Here is a 17,685-nt window from a genome sequence, read left to right as displayed (position 1 = left end):
TCAATCGACGGCTCAATGTCCAAGTGGAGACCAGTGACAAGTGGTGTTCCTCAGGGGCAGGTATTGGGACCGGGGCTGTTTTAACATCTTTGTCGGTGACATGGACAGTGGGATTGAGTGCACCCTCAGCAAGTTTGCCAATGACACCAAGCTGTGTGGTGTGATCAACATGCTGGAAGGAAAGGATGCCATCCAGGGGGACCCTGACAGGCTTGAGAGGTGGGCCCGTGCGAACCTCATGAAGTTCAACAAGGCCAAGTGCAAGGTCCTGCACATGGGTTGGGGCAATCCCAAACACAAATACAGGCTGGGCGGAGAATGGATTGAGAGCAGCCCTGAGGAGAAGGACTTGGGGCTGTTGGTTGATGAGAAGCTCAAATGACCCAGCAATGTGTGCTCGCAGCCCAGAAAGCCAACCGTATCCTGGGCTGCATCAAAAGAAGCGTGGCCAGCAGGTCGAGGGAGGTGATTCTCCCCATCTACTCCGCTCTCATGAGACCCCACCTGGAGTACTACGTCCAGCTCTGGGGTCCACAGCACAAGAAAGGCATGGACCTGTTCGAGCGGGTCCAGAAGAGGGCCACAAAAATGATCAGGGGGATAGAACACCTCTCCTGTGAAGAAAGGCTGAGAGAGTTGGGGTTATTCAGCCTGGAGAGGAGAAGACTTTGGGAAGACCTTATAGCAGCCTTCCAGTACCTGAAGGGGGCCTATAAGAAAGCTGAAGATGGACTTCTTACAAAGGCATGTAGTGATAGGACAAGGGGTAATGGCTTTAAACTGAAAAAGGGTAGATTTAGATTCGATATAAGGAAGAAATTCTTCACTATGAGGGTGGTGAGGCACTGGAACAGGTTGCCCAGAGAAGTTGTGGATGCTCCATCCCTGGAAGTGTTCAAGGCCAGGTTGTATGGGGCTTTGAGCAACCCAGTCTAATGGAAGGTGTCCCTGCCCATGGCAGGGGGGTTGGAACTAGATGATCTTTAAGGTTCCCTCCAACCCAAACCATTCTATGATTCTATGACATGATGATAAAATTGTTCTACAAGCTCAGACTGGCAGTATAATTTGAAACTAAGCAAGAACCTCTGCCACTGATCTCATTTCAGGAAATCCATGTTTATAAACATCCATATTAATCAATAATTCTAAAATTATTAATTCCCAAAACAGCTGTTGCAAATAAACAGAATGCAGTATCTACCCATAATTAATCAATTCCTGTTTTTCTCTATCTTGTACGCCAAATAAAACTATGCATTTATTTAAGGCTAAATGTCAGATTTATTATGTGCCAAGAAAAAGAGAAGGAAACTTTGACTACAGTTCCATTACATTATGATTTCTCTGGCAGCAGAGATGCTTAAGAGGTACCTGTCCCAGGTGTGAAATATACAAGGTCAAAATGAAGTGCTGCTTATTAAATCGAGATAATTTCCTTGATCCAGTCTAGTGAATGCCTCACAAACATTTGAATTGGCATAAATAACAAAGTTCTGACCTTCAGCAACATGGGCAAATCCCTTAGCCAAGTTTTGCTGACAGATAACAACCAACCAAGAAAATCTATAGTCACGTTCTCTGACCACAAATAAACAAGTTACTTGCCAATAACATGGCTCAAACATAATGTGTCAAAACACTAAGAATGCAGGCATTGCTGTACCATTAAAGTATCTGAGAACCATAAATACCAAGATAGGATGATTGCTATTTGACCCTACTGAATAGGATTCTGCTAAAAAACCCAACCCAACCCAAAAAACCTCACTAACCTATCATATGAGAGCTTGCATTTTTGCTTCTATGTATGCAAACTAAAACAAATTCCAGCCAATGCCTTCAGGAATTGAAGAAACTCCTTAAGATTTTATAGCTAAATAAAACACATGTAAAAATAAATTCTGGAGGGTTCACCAATACAGCATACGATACCATTTGTCTGGGGTTTCATCACTGTAGCTTCATTGAGTAGGACATTTACTTTCGGGGCATGCAATGGCAATCCTGATAGCAATTCACAGTTCACAAGATCTTTGTATTTACAGTCACTGTTGAGTATTAAAAAACAAAAATTTGTTTAACCAAATTAAACAGGTGCTTTTCCCATATACTAAACGCCTAAAAGGAGGGATTAAGTGTATAAAAGATGAGAACTTCTTCAACAATTTACACACCACTTAAAAACTTGCTGTAAATTTAAATAGCTAGCATCCCAACAACTTTACTTTCATTACTCTCCTGGTCCAATCTGATTATGATCTTAGCGGAGATTATTCTGTCCTAAAGTGTAACTATATGAAATTCAACAAATAAGTAGAAAAGGCACCCATGAACCACTTCTTTTTTTTCACTATGCTGACAGGAAGACTGAGATGATTTCTGTCACCTCTGAAGAACATCTACTTTTCAGTAGTCTGTTATGTAATATATGCCAAAGAAGTAATCTACAAAGCTTTTGAAATTACATTTGAAGAGCCAACTGTTTTCCTTCCTAATAACTGACTCTAATCGACAGATGTAGGTGATTTCAAAGGGAACTCCAATTAAAGACTGTTCTGCCTTTAACTATTCCCAAAGATGTACATTCCAGATAATTAAACTAAAATGTGATGTTTACCAAAATAAGCTACAAATATTGCTCGCAGAATACTTAGTGATCTCTTTCTTATTTGTAAATAAAGCCACAGAAAAAAATAATCCCCTTTCATGAGATCTTCCTCCCCTCCCCCCTTCAATTAAGAATCTAGGTACAGTACAAAGGACATTTCAGCCTGCTTGCTGTTTGGAGACAGAAATAGACTTGCTATCCCCTATGTGGGGCACGTTTTAGCTATTTAATACTTCTTATAGCCAGGATAATTTAAATCTTTCCTAAATTGCAGACTGCTTTTAATAGAGTTTGAAATAAAAATGCTATGGCAGAGAAGAATAGATTCTATCTAATAAACCCAAATTCTTCAATATCAATCTTTATTTTTATTCTAGTCAATGTATTGTATTGGTCTCCAGAGGAAAAAAATCTGCATATCTATTTACTCAGAATTTTCAAGTTACCATGTAAAATTTTTTTTATGCTTCCTTGTGATGCCAGCCTCAGATCTGACACAACAGGATTTTCATAGCAGCTCACCTTCAGGATAACAATCTCAGCTCTCTTTTTAATCTAGACCTGAAACTACACACAATTTTGCCAGGAACTGTGAACTATATATGTCTACAATCAATTTCTTTTTTTAAATAACAGCATCACTAGAAGTGGAGTTTACTAAATAAGAACAGTAACTACGTTTTCTTCTGGATGAAACTTTGCGATGGTAACGTTTTTGAGTAAAACTAGAGAAAATAGTTTGACTCCAAATGAAGGAATAAATGCCTCTTCTCTAACCACACAGAGTGCATTTCAATCAAGGAAGTGAAGTAATGCAGTATCACTTGCACAAACATATTTTATCCAGCATAACCTACTTATTCTATAGCATAAAGAACTATTTATGCTACTAAGGTAAATTTAAATGGGTATTTTACCAGAAGGAGGAGCTTGGAGCTCTCTAGTGGATTAATGAACAGATGCAATATTCTCCATTTAACGGACTTCTAGTATACTTCAAGTCTGTCACGGAAATGTGACTGGTGCTGGAAAAAAGCAATACCCTCTTCTATGCCAGCTAAGGTTTCTTGATTATTGTGAAAATGACTCTGAAATATCTGTTATTTCTCTTCTAATTACTGAAGTATTCCATCAGTTAAGTATACTTTTTCTACAAAGTCTTATTCTGCTTCATTTTTGGACTGATGTTGAATGGAAGTTTCTTAGTCTGACACTTTCAGTCATATGTACAATAAACACTGTAAGCACAGCTTGAAGCTAGCAGAACAGTAAAGCACGTGCTTAACTCCACATGCCATATTTTTAAGCGCCTTTTTCTACTGCTGTTCAAATATTTGTCAGCCTGAATTTGAATGAGATCTTTCAATTCTTTCATCAGTTTAGAAAGTCCCAAGAGGCAGAAAAGAAAGGTGGAAGTTTCACTGGTTTTTTTGTTTTTTTTTTAAAGTTCTGGTAAGTGCTATTGTGGCTGGAAATGTATCTTACGCTACACTCACATTGAGATGCCAAGGTGAGACACTGGCATAAAGTAGATATATTTCGTCACCAGACAGAGGACAAAATAACCTCTATTGTCCTGTCAGGCTATGACGATACTTGTCTTGTACTTTGCAGTGAAATTATATTATTTCACGTATTTATTTTCTTCATCACATAGTCACAATAACATAGAAAAAGTGAATTAAAATGCTAATGGTGTTTTGGTAAAAACATCACATTTCATTTGTACAGTAACTGGGGAACGTCACAGGTTACATGAAGAACACAGTATATATACCTTTTTTCAGCTCCACCCTTTTTTTCTTGTTTAACATCAGGCACTCCATCTGCAAACCTGAACTGTGAAGATATTTAAAGTGTACTTTCAGATACAGCAAAGCACTAAGCCTGTTACGCTTTACACTAGACTTAAAACTGTTAGTGATCGTTGGAAGGTGTGATAATATAGTCTTGACTGTAAAAACTGTAATTTGGACTATAGGGTTACTCTTACACCATCTTTTTAAATGGACACACTGCCATTATACTCTGTGATCTTTAAAATAGTGGTTTTTTAATTGGAAAAAAAGTGACATGATTGTCTTCACTTCTCTTTGCTCCCACTGATAATCCCAGCAATTTTTAGGCCCACTGCCCAATTTTAACTGTACCTGACAGATGTGTAGAAACCCACAAAAGACATTCCATCAAGTTTAATGAAAATTTAAAGCTGTATTGGGGAGAAATCTAAGGCTTTTGCTCAGCTGTGCACCATGATGTATAGGTAAAAAATCCCCAAAGATATGGAGAGAAAAAAGACAGCACCTAACATATTTGGGGGCGAGAATCTGAAAGGACTGATACAGAACAACCTCATGGAATCCTGGCTTTGTTTTGTCCATTTTCATGAAGTAACTTGAACTTCACATTATATCACAAATTTATGATAGCCAAAGAATTAGAGATGGATATGCTCTCATCGGATTTCCAAACTTCATTTTACCAGTTCCCCAAATATTTTTAGGGTTTTCTCCGTGATTCTCACAGCATTATTAGTTGGAAAAGCCATCAAAAAACCAAAACCCAAAATTACCCCAAACGGTAGAATACTTGCAACAAATGTTCTGTCATTCCACTCCCTCCCCACGTCTGCACAGCTAGTTTTCCATCCACATACAGGAATAAGTTTAGGGCCGTAGCATGTATTTTGTGGCTTAAGTTTGGTTAAGTTTGAGGTTTAGGTGAGATTAGTTGTACATACTTACTGTTGTCCAACACAGCACAGAAAAGCAAACATTAGGACACTGATTTTATAAAGCCACCACACTATGAAGTAGCCCAACTGGGACTGACCTGGCAGTACTGCAACAAGTACTACACCTCCAGTAACCTATACTATTTGACAGACCCTTTTACCCTCTCTGAGAAGTCAGGGAACAAAATGGCACTGTTCACTTTGTGAATCAAATGTTAGCAGCCCCATTTCCATTTGCTGAAGGAAATGTTTGTATGTGCTTTTAAATAATGATTTTGCCAGGGAAACCGATTCCCTACTGTTTGATTACCTTATCAATTACTTACCAGTTTTTAGCCATGTGAATTTTACAGTTTAACTTAACCAGTTAAAACCATTATCCACTCTTGAAGTAGTGGAAAACAAGTAAATGCTATCAGCAGCTATGTCTGAGTGGCAGTGAGATGTAAATTCCAATCCATTATCAAAGCAGTAAATAGTATAAAACTTCAGCAAGTCTTAAAAGACTTAGACTTATTATCTAGAGGAAGGAGGACAGAGAGAATAGAAAGGTCAGATAAGGTCAGTGAGCACGAAAATGGCTTCACGTTCCCTCTGAACTGCCAGGAAGTCAGTATGTTAATGTAATGGCCCTTCTGCCCAAGTAATGAGACACAGAATGATCCTCCTTGGATGCATGATGGCTGTGCAGCTCCCCAGCTTTCCAACACCACCCCATCCTTCTGAGACCGTGTGGTGAGAAGCATTTAACACCAACTTTTAAAACTAGGTATGTTATGTAAAAATGTCACATATGCACAGTAGTACTCTTAGGTGTTCACTGGAACAGTAATTTTCATACAACGGTAATACAGAATTACTGTAAACTGATATAATGATATCTTGTTTCATTTTGAATTTCAAGATGAATTATTAGTGACAAGGTAAAAAAACAAGTTCTGTCAAGCAAAACTTACATTGGCAATAGCACAGTAATCTATGAAACACTGATATTCTTTTTATTACAGGAAATTAAAAATTTTGTTGATAAAACAGCATTAGTAATTAAAATTATCCAATTACATAGACTATCATTTCTTAAACTATTTAGTGACAGAAAGCATGATTTCTCAGTACCTTTTCGTCCACGTCAAAACTCTTTAAAAGTTCATCTAGATCCCTCAGTTGCCCATCTTCAAGAAAGTCCTCAGTAACACCTCCCAAAGGACTGCTTCCTTTGGAGGAGTTGTGGGTTTTACTATCTTTAGCTGAAAATATATAAACACATTACTTTATGTGTTTCCCATGCTACACGACAACAAAGCTTTTATGTCCTAAATATTACAAAGCCTTAATAGTAATGACATTTAAGAACTCCCAGGACTTCCTAAATGTGAAATTTATATGTAAAATTATTTCACCTTTAAAGCACAAACCATTTCAAATAAATATTAAACTTAATCTGCAATTAGAATTCTATCCAAGCTGTACGTTGTGTAATAGTCCCTGTAGAACAGTACAACAGGATTATTTATATAATATTGAATTAAATATTTTAGAAATAAATTCAGTTAAGCTTTGTTATTAAAACACAGCCGAAGACATGTATGGTAATTTGCTAAGCAAATAAAGACTTAGTCTTTGCTGGAGAAGGGGATAAGTTAATCATAATGACATGATGCAATCCTGAACTAAATATAGATAGCTCTGAGAAACTCCAAATTCCTGTAACACAGTAAACTCAATGAGAATTCAGTGTCAGGAAATTTCAGCACCTTTTGCAGATGCCACAGGAAATGAACAGAACACCTGACTGCAGCTTTCTGAAGCAGCTGTTTATGCACAATAGAAGAACTCTGCACAGAAAAGAAATTCACTGTTTCATTGGATCACATGAATTAATTTCAACTGCACTGCGTTGTCCAGATACAGGAAGAAAAATCAGATTATTATTGGAAAGGCTTTTATCCTATAGTCACTGGTCTCTGTATGATCATCAGTACAAGACACATCTGCTTGAAGACAATGTACATAGGATTTCCACTTGAAGGATGAAAAGGATTGATGTCATCCAGAATACCTTCACTGTAGTATTTGTTGCCCTTCTTAGACTGTGAAGCCACTGAGACAAGCAGCCATGACCTCACTACATAAGACACCAAAGCAGTAATATGTATTTCTAAACAAATACCTAAGTTGTCAGTAATCAGCAAAACCAGGCACCTTTCTTTTGTTCTGTACAGGTCTTTTTAAAAAGTCATACATCAAACATAAGTTACCATGTGCATATTAATCTAAGAGTGTGATGTGATCCTCAGTTTCTCAGATCTGGGAAGAAGGATCTACTTAAAACTTTTTATTTTAAGCACCACAAAAAGACCCAAAGACTTTTAGCCTCAAACTTCATTAGAACATGAAGTAAAACAACTGCCTAAGAAAATGCAGAAGTTACTAAATAGTACAGGACCTGCTGCCAGGTTTGCTTTCAATCACGTCAGTACTGCAGATGCCATGGCACAGGCCCCTCTGGCTCTTTACATCACCAGAGGCCTAACTGTGTACTTCCTCCCTACTCCTCCTCAGGGAACTTGTGTCTATTTCATAGTGTCTGAGCTCTTAAACCCTCATTACCTTTTATTTTGCCTTCTAATCACTGAAGCCTGAAACTTTCTCTCCCGCAAATAGTCACTATTCACTCCTTTTTCTCCAGGAGGCTGCATCTACCCAAACCACTCAATCTTTCTACATGAACATAACACATTAATATGAAAAAACAGCACAAGAGATACTGTCACAGACACTTTTCAAGTCTGCAGCAAAATCAATACATAACGGCAGAGTGCCAGATTAACAGCAAGCTGACAAACTGACACCAGAAAGGGAAACACTGAGAACCTTCAAAACCAGTCTCAGCACTCTGTGTCTTCTCCAATGTGTCAGTAATAGACTTCTGTTCAAAGTCAAAATCCTGTTCCTCCAACCTATCTAAGAGAAACTTCCACATCAGACATACCTTGCATAGTAGGTCTGTATGTAAGCTGTAGAAAACAAAACAAATCACATTCAGATGCTGCCTAGTTGGACTGTTCTGCTTAAAATAGGAAGAAAAAACCATTAAGTCAGAAGTATCCGTCTCTAAAAAAACAGCATCCTTAAAAAACAAAACAGTTTGTCAAAGGAATGGGCATAGCATCCACAAAAAACAAAAGTACAACCTGGAAAAAAAACCTATTATAAAATTCTGTCCGCTGATAAACACAAGAGAACAATGAAGTGAGATTATGAGTCAGACTCCAAAGCAGTATCACAGTACTCAGTGTCTTACTATCATCTTATCAACTAACAGAATTCCTTGCATAAAGTATCAGAGAGATGTCAAAAAAACCACAACCAACCCCCCCCCAAAAAACCCCAGTACTACCAACAGACAAGTACTACAGAGAAGTAGATGTTCCCTGTGAGGCTCAGGTTTGTACCATTTCAAAAAACATCAATTTTATATGCATTAGGAAACAAATTGCTATTACAATAAAAAGATATTACTGAACTGACAAGCTCCCGTTTTATGTGGAAAGTAGAAAGCCTACGTTTTGCCACTGAACATCTTTGTAGTTACTTTCTTCTCTTGATTACTCATTCAAAAATCTCCAAAGACTCTTACCTTTTAGCACCCAATCACAGGAATTTTCAGTATCATTTGACATTCCAGATTCTTGTATGGTAATGTGTCTGTTTTGAACAAAAAGTCTATTTAAGATTTCCATCTTGCACAACAGCAGAATTAATCTAACCAGTTATATAAAATTAAAGTTCTCAGTAATACTTTTATCTATGGACAGAATCCTTATGTACAACACACTGTTGTAAGACTGTTCTTAACTCTCTCTTTTGGCTTTCTTATGTCCATCCCTACAGATATACACCTAAACATGTTAAGTAAAACCAAGACATTTCAAATCCCCAAATTTGTCAGTAAAAGCTCATTATCTCATTTCACCTTTGCCTAAAACACTTAGAAGGGAAATCTTCTCCGTATAGCAAATTATGGAAATACTATGCTAATAAGCCAATTCATCAGTTTCTACAAAATGTGATTTATAGTAATTTTATATTCAAGACAATTTGCATAACAATGAATCTCAAAGAGAGTAACAAAAACATTTGTTCATAGAAAGATACTTACTTCACCTATTTTGAAAGGTAAGTTGGGAAAAAAGTAAGTATTTCTCCTCAGAAAAGCTCAGAAGGTAAAAATACATATTAAAATATTACATGTAGAATATGTAAAACGATAAAGTCATCATCACAGATTTTGGAAGCTCGTACCTGGTGAATGACACCAAGTATAACGACAGCAAGCTGCCTAGTAAAATGCAACAACGGAAATTTGCAACAACCTAGTGGAAATGAAAAAGTTCCCCAGTATCTGTAACTTGGAACTATACAAACATGTAGGCACAGATATCTATGTATATACACGAGATACATTAAGAAGCAGAGTTTAGTAAGTTACAGCAAGTTTGCAGAGACGAGAGGGATTTTTATTAGAGGCAGGCTCTCTGTAGGCTTATTTCCTCTCTCCTCCACATTTTATGTGAAAGGCAAAGTTTAAGTGATTTTGCCTACAACAACAATTGACTTTCTTTTTTGTAAAATTGCAGTTCCAGAAAGCTGTCATCTTCATAAACATTGCTTAAACCTGAAAATATTTTAACACCATCAGGAGACTGAAATCTTCATGTTCAGGTCAAAAGCCACTTCCAAATCTTTACCAGATTCTGCTAATTGTGTAGTGTGAAACAGTTACAGAAGCACTTTATAAGTTCTTGTAAAGAAGGTGCCTAAAACACATACAGAAAACTACATTTATTACAGTACTTGGCATTTGCTCACCAGCCTGACAAATCTAGGAGGGCGGACAGAACCAGAAGTCAACGCATTTTAGAGATCTAGAAATGGAGACAGACTAGACCGTGTCAGAACGTGGGATGCTCTTGCATGCTGCTGCTGATTAAGTTTAAACAGATGCCTCTTTACAGCACAAACAAACCACAGCGTTCAGTTTGCTATTTTGCATATGAAAAATGGATTCAACTTCAGGCTTTTTATTCAAAAGGAAAACAGTAAAATGCAGAAGTCTCCTAAGAGTAAGAATAGCTGCTGATGCGCTTTCGAAGGTATCCACTGAATGTACTAGTTCTGTTGGGATGAAAAGACATACTGGATGCCACTTAGAGTTAAGTGTCTAGATTCCTTACATGAGAGGAAAGAAACACCTCAGATGATTGATTCAAAAACCTGCACTGTTGGGAGTCACTTACGAGTAGGCAATAGAAAATGGCAAACAGAAGTATATGTGAAAACTGAGTTTCACTGCCCCAGTCAGGCTGCAGGTCCGGAATCCTTTCCTGATGACTGGCAACTAATGCCTGGAAGCAACCAGCACTTACTCTTCTCTTCTTCAAACGCAATCGCCAGAGGAATAACCAGTCCTACTTACCCTAAAGGTCAGAGCATGCTAACTGAATCAAACCATTCAGGACATACACATACAGAGTCTTTTTTGAGTCTTCCTGGATTAAGACACAGGACCGGCTTGTCCTATTTGAACTACTTGTTCAGAGCCATCGGTTCTGGGCACATGCACAACCACAATTACAGCAGTTAGGGAACCTTTGCAGAGATGTGTAGCAATGTTAGGTGCCTTTTTGGTTGTTGGGTGCTTTGTTAGTTTGCTTAAAAAAAAAAAAAAGAAACAAGCCTTATTTGAATTTTGGACCTCAATCACTGTTGTGACCAGTATGTTCTGCTTTTGAAGGACAGACACGTGCTCTCATTATCTGAAATTTGGAATCCAAAAATTATTATCCTTGAATTTTCATAACTAAAAATACCCCTCCGGCTTTTAAGGTCACAAATAGTCAAAGATGAAAAGTATCATTGGCTAAACACATCTTGGTGTCTAAATGTAAAGCTCAAACAAAATGGATTCACACTAATAGTTACACATCCACAATGGCTAGTGAACGCTTGTCAGTTACTGAATCAACCTGGTACATCCTTCACACAGTTTCAGTGCTTTGGTTTCACAATGCAACTTGAATAAAAAGTATTACTTCATTATAGCAACTGTCATTTTGACAAGCTGCTAGATCTCAGATTTTTGTAGTTGGAAGAACACAAATTAAGGCACCAATCGTTTCCCTTACAATTACAATTTAAATGCTATGAAACTCATAAGTAACACTCCACACATTTTAAAAAGCTTTTTAACAACCCAGCTATACTTTCAGAATAACTTGCTGCTAGCAGAAATACAGTTCTTACTGCTCTGTACCAACGCCAGACTAAAATATCAGCACACAGGATGTACTGAAGTCCCTCCCCATGCATACATGCACTATAACAGTTTTAGCAAAGATCCAGATTCTTTCTATCATCATCCACCTGCTCTTACTAATCTGAAGGGAAATCATAACAAAAGCTATGTATTGATACAGTTAAAGAAAACATTCACCAACAACCACCATGTGCAGCCATTAAGTGGTTGCATTGCTCTTCTACCTAAAATCACCTAGATTACATTCATCTAGAGTGTACTAGCTAACATTAACCAAATGTTAAACAAAACATGCATATAAACTAATATTTATACAAGTTAGAGATGGTTTACAATAGTGCAGTTGTGACTCGCTGTTCTACGTGGAGATTGAAGTGGTGTTACAAACTAATATAGCAATGAAGCAAAACCAAGTACGCATAAAATAAGAAGCCAAACAAGAAAATGTAGACAATGCTCTAGAATATCTCTAAAGAAAAAAAAAAAGGACATTAACAGAAACAATATTTTATTTTAAAATATGTAGTATGATGTGAGCATAACTCTACCAGCATAATCACTTGTTTTGGTTGGCCAAACAAAGTTGAAGTCCCAGTTGTATCTGGTAAATACTAACAAAATAAAAAACAACAGTATGAACTGGCCATTATCTGGTATTACCTGGTGATATCATAAGCTACCTGATAAAACTGTGGTAAGGTCTATTGCCTTATTTTAATATTCTCATATTCAGTCCATTAATATGTTCCTGACTGTTACCAACTATGATTAGTCACTGTCTAATGATCTTTGCATCAAATTATGGAAGGTAAAAAACAAAAATAGACAATTTTTCCTGCTGCTTTAGCAAATTAAGCGGAAATTCTAAGAAATAAGAACCATGCATTTTTATTTTCCTTGGCTGATGGCAAGCAAGTTCACCAGATACCAGGAAGAAAGTTGAAATATGACTTCAAACCAGTACAGTTTTCATCTATCTAATGGCGTGATAATGTTACTCTAACTCAATGTCATTACTAATTAGAGGGAATATTTGTCCTCCCTACAAAGTACTTACAAGATCCAATAAAAGTTTGTTAGTATTTATATAAATAGCAAACTTTACTACCATAACCAATACATGAGTGTAAAGGGCTCAGAAGTTCTGGTCTTCCATTCTGTGCAACAGCTGTCTGGACAGTCAGTTGGAAACCACCTCTGAACAGCCATTATTACCCTCGGGTAATATACAGCGAATACTCATTCTGTTCTACAGTGCATATAATATACACTGTACACAAAATGAATACTCATTCTAATAAATTTACTATGATACAGCCTAGCTGCTTAAGAAGTTTGATGCTCCTACTAAAGACTTGCCCCGTTATTCAGAGGCTTGTTTTTGGCAGAAGTTTTATTCTATTAACATCTGAAAGTTTTATATTCTCACGTCTAAAAAACTGTTTAAAAATTTTAATCTTAAAACTCATTTTCCAACACAAGTATCAAAGCTTAGAGAAAAAACAGACTAGACAATTGATGAGTTAATCTATTCCACGAAGGACTACTACCTCTTTTACAAAAGTTTGTTTCTACTTTAAACACCTCTTCCCTCTTCAGTGACTTTTATCATCTCAAAACCCTGAAAAACATTAATGCCTAATAATTTACACCAGGAACTTGCTGAAGGAAGATGCAGGATCATAAACATCTATAACGTGTTAGCCAAATTACAGATTTGAAAACTATTCACATGTCTGGGGACAGGAGAAAAGCAGGGAAGGAGAATGGAAGGATGGAATACTACTGTAGAGACAATCATTTACTCTTACAGACCCAGCAAAAGAATAAGCCACACCTAGAAAGTAAAAAATATTTCTAAGTATTATACCACTTTACAACTAAAAAACTACCCTCAAAGGGGTATCTGCTATCTCAAATCGTCAGACATTTAAAAATATTACGAGTATTACTCTTAATTAGCTTTGTTTATACTTTCATGTTTCACTTCAGTTGGTCTAAACCAATTCTTTAGGACTACATTTTCCTTCAATTCAAAAGTTATCCTAGTTCTTAAGAAGAACAACTTAATTTATTTGCATTCAGAATACTGTCATACCTCCATCAAATTTTGACACTTAAAATCAACCCAGAAATTAATGAAATTCTGTAAGGAAGCCTGACCACTACAACCAAAGTATACTGATATGAGAACAAAGTACTTAGGATTATTGTAATAAAAAGAGTGATATGCATACCTAAAATTATCATCGACTGAATCTCTAGTTTCTGAGATAACAGGATACTCAGGCTTAAGATCCTGCTTTTCGTCTTTAACGCAGATGCTAGTATAGGACGCCTTCACAGGACAATTTTCACAGTCTACAAGTGCAAGCTCCTCTTCATTATTGGTTCCAAAAAGGTCAGGGTCATCCTGAATCACGTCAATGACAAGAACATCTTCTTCGTAAGCTTCAAGAATATCTGGAAAATTTTGACTTTTGTGTTGTGAAAGGTTCCCTCTTGATTTGCTATCATCGTTTATTTCTAATGCAACAGGGTGGTCAACTGCATTCCAAGAATGATCAGGAAAATTAGATTTTAGTACACATTCAGTACCATGGAAATCAGGCACACATGACTCTAGTTGTCTGTCAAGGAAAGGATGCGGATATAAAGAAAAATGTTCAGGGAGTGCAGACATCTCATTTGAAAGGTTTTCAGAGCCATCATGCTGGAAGTCCTTACTGTTGATCTCATCTGCTTTTTTCTTCATGGAAGCTGTAGATGTAGCATCACTTGCGACAGGAAGAGGCTGCTGCTCGAAATTTACCAAAAAAGTCTCTTCACCTGTTTTCTGCCTTCTTGAAACACTAGCGCTGTCAAGAAGCTCTAGTGGACTACAGGTTTTTCTTTCAAATGAAGACTCCAATTTCCTGGATTCAGGTTTGTTTCTGCATAAAGGAATTTTGAATTTTGTCAGGTTTCCAGTGTTTAATACTTTCATTAGCTTTAAATCAGAAAATGTCTGGTTCACTACTGATGCTTTATGGCTGAAGTTTATTCTGTTTGTGTTACCTGTAGATGTACCATTCTGGACTGTCACAGACAGGTTTCTTTTTGTTACAGCTCCTTTATTTTTCTCTTTTTGTTTTGTTGTAAAATTCAAGGTTGCTTTAACTTCTCGCACATCATCATGGCTAAAAGCCACGGCACTTCTATCCATATTAACTGGTGATTCCACATTTTCATTGCTCATTCTCAAAGCCTCATAAATATCCAAGGAAGAGGATTCTGGTGTTTCAAGTGAAGTCAGACATTCAGTATTTGGATCCATCATTTTACGTGGAGATTCTTTGTTAATTTCTGCTGATGACATATGCAAATCCAACCGTCTCAACTTCCCAGTCACAGCACTGTTTCCTACAGCTTTAACACTGCTTTTATCAGAGGATTGCTCGGAGGCAGCCCTTAAAAGTCTTTTTCCTTCTGAGATGGACCCATGATTTTTATGAACCCGTTCAGAAGTCCTGGCACAAGATTCAAAAGGCCAAACATTTTTACCAGTCATAGGTACTGTTCTTTGACAGGTAAACTGCTGCAAGTTCATATTAACCTTGTTCAATTTTTCATCTGTCTTGCTTTTGTGACAATTAGAAACATCATGGACCTGAGCTACCACTCTCAGGCTACCTGAGGCAGCAGAATGATGTGCCACACTGTTTGAATTTTCTCCTTTTGCTATTACACAGAGCTCAGAAGTATTCTTAAAGCCATCTTCAAATGCAAGTAATTTTGCGCTATTCTTTCTCCAGAGTGATATATTCTGTGCTTCGTGAGCATTTTTTCCTGTATGAAGATTTGATGTATGATCGCATGAAGCTGACAGAGTAATTTCTTTATGATTTAGTCCCAAGACTGCAAAGGAGCTCGACGTGGCAACTGCCGCTTCTGTTTGTAACTCACACTCACTGTATTCATTAGCCATGTCTGTGAAAATATTCTGCACTGCTGATTTCTCAGTAATTTTCATCTTTTTTCTAGGCTTTCTACCAATATTCCACTTTTTTCCCCTTAAACACTTACTCTTTTCACTCTGACAGCATGAAAAACACCCTTCTCCATTTTGAGTTTTTTCTTTATTAAACAATAAACCACCTTTTATGGGTGATGTCTCATTTTGCATTCTACTAGTGCTGCAATTCATATCACTCTGTCCTGCAGTAGCATCAGGAAAAACATGCTTTCCTTTATCCTGGGCTACATGGAAGAAGCCACTTAATTTATAACTGCTGGTAGTTCCACTAGCTGAAGATTTCACAAATGTATTGATGTAACTACACGCCTCTAATCTCACAAATGGATTCTTTTCTGTTGCACAGAGCAAGCCATTACAATGGTTTAGGGCATTTCTGCAATGTTCAGCATCACATTTTGCAGATACATTTCTCACTTTTTCAGCTGTAGTCACACTAAAACTTTGCGAGCACTTGATTTGATCAGTTCTGGGTTTCCTTTTTTTATACTGAACACCAGAGTTTTTTGTTACAGGATGGCACAGAAAGCTCTTGCTTTGAGTCCCACCTAAAGCAGCAACCGTAAGAGATTTAGAGTAGTGAGGTTCCTTTTCCTTGGAATCTGATCTGTTTTGATTTGTCTTAAGCTTCTTCACAGCCTGTGTACCGGAGTCTTGTTCAATCGCTTTCCATTTTTCCTTTGCTGATTAAAAAACAAAGAAGTAACATTAAATAATACGCTAAGGGGAAAAAAGATTACCCTACTGCAATATTTTATAAAGAGAACAAAAAACATTCAAGGCTACTAAAGAACATGACACTGTATAAGGCTAAAACATTTCTGTAAAGTTTTACCAAATTTTTTTTTAAATGAGCACTTTCAGCAGACTTACAGTAACAAATGATGTTTTGTCTTCAGAAACAAATGCAAAGATGAACAGAACCTTGGGGTGTCATAAGGACATTGGGAGTTGTGTATTTAAAACACAGGTGGAAACCAAATTAGAGCAAGTCTGGCAAGAAAATGCAGATGCTGTTTGCACACTCAGCTTTAACATCTTTTGTTTACACAGTAGATTCTCTGTAATAGGAAAGCTTGTTCATAAAATATAGTAATTTATTTCAGATATATAGTCCAACCAAATGCATCAGACTATTCAAGAAGATCCAGGAAAACTGCAAGACTTGCACTTTTATAAAGTACTACTTTTTATTTAAAAGCAAATACAGATTATGTAAAAAACTGTACATCTGGAATTTCATCTGGAGAATGGACTCAAGAATGTACTAGTAGAATGTTGGCTTTTTTAGATCTTAGTTTTCAAAGTGAGATAGAATTTTAATACTTCAGTTTTTCAGAATATGGTTTCTAGATAAAACATTTAATAATAATAACCTACAGCAAATATTTGTCATTTGAATGTACCCACTTTGAAAGTAAAAAGAATGTATTTTAGACAATTGTCCTGAAAAAAATGAGACTTTTAAAAATCCTCTTTCAAAATTGTTCCAGTTTGATACAATGCTCTCTTAAAACACCAAAATACAATCTTTGTTTCTGTATCTTTTAGGATTTTGCAGGCAATAGCAACTAAGAAGCAAAAAGTTCTGAAAACAAAACCCAGCATCCTATAAAGCCAAGCACTAAAACAAGACAGCATAATACATATTAAAAAATAATCAAATAATATACAGATGAATGAAGAATTGACTATCTTTTATTTTGGCTTTGCTGAAACTACTGCCTCCTTTCCTGCTTGTGCCTGACCTTCTATGCATAAATGAACAGACCGGTTTTGAGGGGAAAAAAAAAAAAAATTTCTTATTCTGGGCCTACTGCTGCAGACACCCCTCAAAAGGGTATCTCGTCTCCTCTCCTTTGTGCAAAAGAACTGCTTTTCTCCTTCAAGAAAAGCCTTTCCTCTTCCTAAAAATGTTTTCTTCAAAGACTGGTTTCACAGTACTGTAAAGCAGACCCTAGCTCTTATCTCTACACTTCTTGAGCTAAGTTGGGAGCCACACACTG

General features: G+C 36.8%; 1 protein-coding gene across 1 annotated transcript in view; it reads right to left on the bottom strand.

The window, feature by feature from the left end:
• Window positions 1-17,685, bottom strand: part of TOPAZ1 (testis and ovary specific PAZ domain containing 1) — a 43,393-nt gene that overhangs the window by 24,370 nt on the left and 1,338 nt on the right. The window contains exons 2-6 of the mRNA XM_009324204.1: window positions 16,228-16,362; window positions 13,902-15,336; window positions 9,651-9,687; window positions 8,338-8,362; window positions 6,462-6,592 (exon numbers count right to left, since the gene is read on the bottom strand). Of these exons, the coding sequence (XP_009322479.1) occupies window positions 6,462-6,592; window positions 8,338-8,362; window positions 9,651-9,687; window positions 13,902-15,336; window positions 16,228-16,362 (1,763 nt within the window). The remainder of the gene's footprint in view (window positions 1-6,461; window positions 6,593-8,337; window positions 8,363-9,650; window positions 9,688-13,901; window positions 15,337-16,227; window positions 16,363-17,685) is intronic.

The sequence above is a fragment of the Pygoscelis adeliae genome, unplaced genomic scaffold, assembly GCF_000699105.1.
Source record: "Pygoscelis adeliae isolate BGI_AS28 unplaced genomic scaffold, ASM69910v1 Scaffold25, whole genome shotgun sequence".
NCBI classification, from domain to species: Eukaryota; Metazoa; Chordata; class Aves; order Sphenisciformes; family Spheniscidae; genus Pygoscelis; species Pygoscelis adeliae.
The sequence above is the reverse complement of the archived record's forward strand: the minus strand, read 5'-3'. Positions and strand labels throughout refer to the sequence as shown.